This window comes from Propithecus coquereli, unplaced genomic scaffold (assembly GCF_000956105.1).
Source record: "Propithecus coquereli isolate 6110/MARCELLA unplaced genomic scaffold, Pcoq_1.0 Scaffold10, whole genome shotgun sequence".
NCBI lineage: Eukaryota > Metazoa > Chordata > Mammalia > Primates > Indriidae > Propithecus > Propithecus coquereli.
This window is the reverse complement of record NW_012133858.1, coordinates 7,976,883-7,984,589: the sequence shown is the minus strand read 5'-3', so window position 1 is coordinate 7,984,589 and position 7,707 is coordinate 7,976,883. Positions and strand designations below refer to the sequence as shown.

The 7,707-nt window shown below is 42.7% G+C and overlaps 1 protein-coding gene across 1 annotated transcript in view; it reads right to left on the bottom strand.

Annotated features, from left to right (window-relative positions):
- FBXO45 (F-box protein 45) overlaps positions 1-6,976 on the bottom strand; it is a 13,724-nt gene extending 6,748 nt beyond the window's left edge. Inside the window, exon 1 of the mRNA XM_012642509.1 lies at positions 6,665-6,976. Coding sequence (XP_012497963.1) covers positions 6,665-6,976 — 312 coding nt within the window. The remainder of the gene's footprint in view (positions 1-6,664) is intronic.
- Positions 6,977-7,707: the final 731 nt, after the last annotated feature.

Sequence of the window (7,707 nt, the reverse complement as noted above, 5' to 3'; positions counted from 1 at the left end):
AAAAAAAAAAGAGATGCACAGTTTTCATATTGCCAATGCTGTCATCAAAAAGAATATTTTATGTAAAATAGAGACCTTAGTCATAACAGCTCTAAAGTTTATGAAAAATTTTAGTAACCACAAACTACCATAGATCTTCAGCATACTTGCTCGGTACTACTCATATACTAAAACATCACAACTCTCATTTACCAAATCAAATCATCCCCTAGATAGTACCTAAATTCAACCCCTAGAATTTATAGGGATAGTCGTAAGAGCAGCAACCAATAAGACAGGTTAGTTGACCCTTAAGTAAATATAAGTTTTTTAAGTTTCCAAAATAAAGACAGTATGAAAATAGCTTTTCTGTACAAGTAATAACAATTTCTCATATTTTAATAATTTAAAACTTTTTTTTTAAAGTCCTACTTTACTTTATTCAAACTACCCCAAAGCAGTAGAAGACTGGGACTTTAACCTGAGAATTCAACTCCAGAGTCATAGAATGTCAGCATTAGAAAGGCCCTTGAAGGTCACCCAGACTAACTCAGGCATATCAACAGCTAGTTAGCGCAGGAGTCCCAAAGAGAAGTCAGGTATCCAGTCCCCTCATCACCTGTTCATTTACCATTAGCCAATACTTTACTGTTTCACTGTTGTACTACAGATCAGAGATTTAAAAAAAAAAAAAAATCACTTGTTTCGGGTATCCCATGTATTTATAAGGAGGCTGTAAAATTAAGTAGTCCTAAATTTTTTCCTATCTGCTCCTATTATGTATAACATACTTTAAAGCACCTAAAAGATCAGAACATAAGACTAAATGGGGCAGAGCTGGGTATGGTAGCTCATGCCTGTAATCCCAGCACTTTGGGAGGCTGAGGCGAGAGAATTGCTTGAGGCCAGGAGTTCAAGACCAGCCTGGGCAACAAAGAGACATCTGTCTCTATCAAAAAAAAAAAAAAAAAAATTAGCCTGGCATGGTAGCACATGCCAATAATCCTAGCTACTTGAGAGGCTCAGGTGGGAGGATCATTCATGCTCAACAGTTCAAAGCTACAGTGAGCTATGATCGTTCCACTGCATTTAGCCTGGCAACAGAGCAAAACCCTGTCTCAAAAAAAAAACAAAAAAAAGGATAAATCGGGGAGAAATATGTACTCAAAATATTAAGTATTATATAAATAACTCAAGAGAATATCAAAAGAATTCATTATAAAATATTTAATACTTTCCTATGCCTATAAAATATTTAATTCTTTCCTATGTCTATTCCGCAATTCCTATAAATTCCAGTTGTTTTTCTCTTCCTCTTTGTCACAATGACACTACTGACAAACTCTTCCTTAAAATTCTATGACATCTTCCTATTTCCCTGCACTGATCCTCTATTACACTCTTTCTTAGTGACCACCCTTCCTCTGCGCCCCTGCAAAAATTTCCAAAGTTGTTTGCCCTCTACCTGAATTCTTTCCAGATTTGTCTTTCTAAAACAGCATCTTTATCACATCTCATTCCAGTTCAATAACTTTAATAGTTTCATACTTAATACCACATTGCAAATTCTTCTGCCTAGCTTTCAAAGCCTTCTAGACATGATGCCTCCTATTTCCCTTTCTACCTTGATGTTTTTTTCTTTGTCTGTAGTATCATTATCTGCTTTCCTCCTCCCACATATCCTCTAAGACCACATCCAGGAAGCTATTCTTTCTTTTTGAGACAGGGTCTCACTCTGTTGTCCGAGCTACAGTGCAGTAGTATCATCATAGCTCACTATAACCTCAAACTCATGGGTTCAAGCAATTCTCAGACTACACGTGTGTGTCACATGTGGCTTTATTTATTTATTTATTTGGTAGAGACAGGGTCTCGCTATGTTACTTAGGCTGGTCTTGAATTCCTGGCTCAAGCAATCCTTCTGCCTCGGCCTCCCAATGTGCTGGGATTACAGGCATGAGCCACTGTGCCTGGCCCCATGAAGCTATTCTTAAACCACTCAATCCCCCTCATTTCTTTCTCCTGAATTCCTACCCACCATTGTCTGTACCACATACCTAATTCTGTAGATCTTATTTTCTACCACATCTCTAACCACTTGATTTTAGTAAAAAATATCTTGCAAGAAGAAAAAAAAACCTAATTAATCTAAATTGATCAAACCTCTATAGGAAATACGGAGGACAGAAGAGCATGTTAAGCAACATCATGGGAATGAAATCAGCAAAGTTCAGGCAGAAGGTAAACAATCTGGTTTCTTTAACAAATAAGCTACAGAGGTGGGAGGTGGGGGAGAAAGCAAGTGAATCTGTAGACTAACACAGCCTTAAGAAACATACTACCCTTTGCCACGGTAAGCTTATGCATATCTTGATCAAATAAACTGTAAATTAAAAATATAACATTTGGCTTGGCGCAGTGGCTCACTCCTATAATCCTAGCACTCTGGGAGGCTGAGGCATGAGGATCGCTTGAGGTCAGGAATTCGAGACCAGCCTGAGCAAGAGTGAGACCCCGTCTCTACTAAAAATAGAAAGAAATTAGCCAGGCAACTAAAAATAGAAACCAAAAATTAACCTGAGGATCGAGGATTGCTTGAGCCCAGGAGTTTGAGGTTGCTGTGAGCTAGGCTGACGACACGGCACTCACTCTAGCCTGGGCAACAAAGTGAGACTCCAAGACTCTAATTTAAACACTGCATTTCTGATATTAAGGAATTATTGTTAACTTCTTTTTCGATGTGATAATGGTATCGTGATTATGTTAAGTGACCTTATTTTTTATAGACAGAAACTGAAAAATACAGGTGAAATGGGAAAATAAATATCAAATTAATAAATTAAAACAATCCATAGTTTCTGTCTCACAGTCTCATTCACAACTTGAATTTTATGTTATAGCCAACCATGTTAAGATCTAGCTTAGGATCTCAGTCTGAAATTTAGAGAATCACAGTTAGATGCCAAGTATGACTGGAATAATTAATGCTATTTGGTGGCATGTAAAACATGAACTTTTAAAAAAGAAAGCTCCTGGCCAGGCACAGTGGCTCACGCCTGTAATCCTAGCACTCTTGGAGGCCGAGGCGGGCGGATTGTTTGAGCTCAGGAGTTCGAGACCAGCCTGAGCAAGAGCAAGACCCCGTCTCTACTAAAAATAGAAAGAAATTAATTGGACAACTAAAAATATATAGAAAAAATTAGCCGGGCATGGTGGCGCATGCCTGTAGTCCCAGCTACTCGGGAGGGTGAGGCAGGAGGATCGCTTGAGCCCAGGAGTTTGAGGTTGCTGTGAGCTAGGCTGACGCCACGGCACTCTAGCCCAGGCAAGAGAGTGACACTGTCTCAAAAAAAAAAAAAAAAAAAAGAAAAGAAAGCTCCTAAGTAGACTGACCAACTCCAAACACTTTACAGTTTTATGCTATTCTAAACCTGTTCCCATTCTTCTCCATTACCCAGACTCCTTGGAAATTCTGTTTGACTCCTCTGTCTTCCTCATCTCACTCACCCAGTCAGCTGTCCACCTATGTAGACTTGTTCTCTACAACAGTGCTCCTAGCCATCCCCTTCCCTCCTCTATACACCTATTCAGGTCTTAAGAATCTCTAGTATAAGGACTCACTAAACCCTGCCCTCTCCAAATTCATCTAATTGCCTATTCATTTTCAAGCACAGCTTTTGTCACTCGCCTGTTCAAACTTCCACAGTTTCTAACTGTAGAACACAGCCAAAACTATAGACTGAAGGCTGTATTTCAAGCCCCTCCCCAATACATCTAGGTCTAGCTTACCTTTACAATCATATTTCCCACGACTTCCTTTCATTCAATCTAACTAAACTATTTTGTATCTTTAGCCTAGACCTCTCCTCTAATTTCCAACCTCTAACAGCTGCCTACCTGAAATCTCTCATAAGTCTCATTAACACTGTAAATTCTACTCTACAAAAACTGAACTCACTGCCATTCCTCCAAAATCTAGCTCAAGTGATCTCTCTATTATGTGAGCTCAATACCTAGGAGTCATCCTTAGCACCTCCCTCTTCCTCACCTCTATTTCAAATCTATTGCCAAGTTCTATAGATTTTACTTCCTCAATTTCTCTCCATATTCTCTACTACCTACTTCCTAATTGATCTATCATACTTCTAAGGTCCCCCTCCAACCTGTTCTCCATACTGAAGTCAGAAATAACCTCTTAAAAATGCAAAATAAGCATATCACCAATACCCACACCCATAAATTCCTCTTGCTTACAATTCAAAATGGCTTTCCTATAGTTTGGCCCCAGTCCGCTTCTACCATCTTATCTCAAACAGGCATTACCTTTGCTCTTTATGCTCCAGCCACACTGACATATTTTCTGTCCCTCATACTCTCAAGGTTCCCCCCTGGAAGGCTGTTCTCTCTCCCCTCGGCCTATTTATCCTTATCCTTCCAGTCTTAGTTCATGCATCATTTCCTCTGAGAAAGCCTTCCCTGACCACCCTACCTAGGTCAAATCCTCCATTACTCACACTCAAAGCACCAACTATCTCTCCTTCATACTACTTACCAGATGTAGTTTTATATCTGGGTGATTATTTGGTTAATATTCATTCCCCCCACTAGACTGTAAGCTCCATAAGGCAAGGCAGCCCTGAGTGTCTGTGTCTGTTTTATTTGTCATTGCATCTGCAAAACTGAGCATAGTCCCTGGCACTCATTTTTTTTTAAATAAAAATATATGTTATACAAACCTTTTGCTTTCCTCTTGTCCTTCAGTTCAGAGTACTTCCTCTTCCTAAAATATTTAAATCTTCCTCATCTTTAAAATTCAGCACAAATACAACCTCAACCTTCCCCAATCCTCCACTCAACTTACAAATTTCTCTCTTCACTGAACTTCTAGTATACTTTTTTATGTCTCTAACAGTAAGGAGCAAATTCTACCATGTATCACAGTTATGTCTACACACTTTTTTCTCCTCTACTAGATTGAGGACTTCTCTCCCAGACTATCTGATGCCTTTTGAATTAATCTTTTATCCTCAAGATAATCAAGAAAAGTCCTGCAACATCTTTATGAATGTGCTTAGTACAAGTCTACAATACCTATAGTGAACATAGTAGAACGGCAAAGTATTAAAAACTTAAGAAAGCAAAAATATCTCTGGAAGGATACAAAAGAAATAGTAACACAGGTTGCCTCCACGGAGGGGAACGGGTAGCTGGGGGAAAAGGGCAAAAGGAAGACATTTTCCTCAATATCATTTTGCTTCCACTGAAGCTTGACTCACATGGACATATTATCTGTTACACATTATTATATGAATCTTGATTTGTGAACAGTTCTATTACAATTACAAAAAAAGTCTTAGTTTAAAATACTTAAAAACAATAAACTTTATGGAAAAATACAAACTAAGTAAAACTTATAAAACATACACATTTATCAGGCAAATTAGGACAAAATTGCAATATTCTGCACCCACCTATATAAATTACCAGTATCCACTGAGCATCTACCATGTACGAATAGTTCTAGTAAATTAAATGTTATTTCACTTAATAGAAAAACTTGATAGCTGACGTATTTCACAGCAATGTTCCTTATCTTGTTAAACTGAAACCTTTTTTATTATAGAAGAATAAATTTTACATCTATTTCACACAAAAAAATTTTTACTTCTTATTCTTCCCATCTCATTGGTAATCTAGCATTCAAAAGGAATGTTTTCCCTTTTTCGGTTACTAATGTATTTTTTATGTTTACTACACTCCAGTCAGACTTCATCTTCTCTTCTACACGCTCTTGGCCACTGCTGTACCGAATAGCTGTCAGCCATCCAACTGAACCCAAGCCCAATGCCCTCTGTTTGGATGACCTGGAGAATCCTTGCAGCCCTACCACAACCTGTTACTTGACATTTTTATTTTGTATATGAAGATGGCAGAAATATGCACCAGAATCTAGAAGAAAAAAGGGAAGCAGCAAAACTGGAATCAACACATGAGATAATAAATGTAAGAGGAGAGATACAGCATCAAGGTAGAACTATGAAAAAGTTAGCAAGAAGTAACCAAAATTGTAGGACAAGGCAGTATTAACGATGGTTAAGCGGTGCCGATGGGAGGATTTCGTATAAAAGCCTGTATCTTGAAAGTTAGCAGGATGCCTAGAACCACACTCCCTTGTAAGCCTGAAATACAGTGAAGAAAACTAAAAAAAAACTTGAGCGAAAATAAAAATACAATGGTTATAAATCAGAGCTTGGAAAATGTGAGATGTGGTGTGAAAGCAAATATCTTAGAAACTAAACCCGTATTAAGTCAGTCGAGATAATCTAATAAAGTCTATTCGGAGGCCCAGGGAGAAAAATAGGATGAGACCATTAAAAGGTAATGGTGGTCTGTCTTTAAGAGGAAAGACTGTCAAAAGTAGAATGAGTGATGGAAACCGGTGATGGGAAACCATCTAGTCTTTTAAAAAGTGGATCACGGAAGTGAGGTGGGTTAAGAAACAGAACTTCAATCCAAAGAAAAGAGGATCTTTATGTTCGAGGGAGGCGAGGAAGGTATTGACGGGGACCGTGGAAAGGCGGGAGGGTGAGGTGAGACGTTTGACTCAGAAGCTTAGATGAGAAGCACAGAGAACAGCGCCGAGGAGCAGGACTCGGGGCAGCGGCGTGGCCCGTGGCTCCCTCACCTTGGCCTTGTAGCTGGGCAGGTTGCAGAGGATGTCCGTGCGCAGAGCCTCTTCTGCCAGGCTGCGGGCGCACAGGCTCCGCCACACCTCGCTGTTCTCATCGCCGTGCAGGCAGCGGTACCAGTGCTTACACACCAGGGCGCAGCTCCGCAGCTCGGACAGCTCCAGGTAGGAGAACACCAACTCCAGCACCCGGCTGGGCAGCCGGCCCCCGGCCCCCGCCGACCCAGAGCCCGCGCCCGCGCCCGCGCCGCCGCCGCTACAGCCAGCGCCGCCCGAGGCTCCCCCAGCCCCCGGGGCCGGCGCCGCCATCACCTCACCAGCCGGCCCGAGGGCCGCCGCCGCCACCGCTTCCCCCCGTCTCTGCTCGGAAGGCCAAGCCTCGCCTTGCGAACGGAGCAGCTCGCTCACCGCCCCTTTCAGTGCCAACCGCCGGCGCCTTCACCACTCCCGCCCCTGCCCGGGGGCGTTCGCCGCGCGCCCCGCCTCACTGAGGGCAGACGCACCGGCCGCACGGGCGTCCTCCGCCCCTCCCCCGCGGCTCAGCGCTGGCGCCGGAACCGCCCGACTCGTCCGGCCTCTCGGCGGCCCGCCCGTGGCTCCGCCATGCGGGTTGAGGGCACGAAGCAAGGGCGCACGCCCAGCTCGCTCAAGGTTCCTCTCGGCCCCGGATGTGACTGTTTGGCTGAGGCGCCTCGCGCCTTACGCTGGATAGGATTGGGTGCCCATGGGTGAGGTCATCACCAGGCGCCCAGGAGGGAGCGGGAAGCGCAGGTATGAGGCTGGCGCCGGTGGGTTTGGGGCTTCGCTCCAGTGCCTTTTCCTCTTTGTGGTTTAGTGGCCTCGCGTCTGTTCTTCTGGGCCCCTTCTCGTATGACGTTTCCTTGTGTCAGTTAGGTCCTTGCTTCAGACTCAAACTTAACGCATGAAAACTTTCCTCTGCTAGCCGATTCCTAGTTCCTCCACCTTCCGCTTGATTGGATCCTTTTCCTTTACCTTGGGTCGTCTTTTCCTGGTCAGGCTTCGTTCTTCCTGACTGTGCT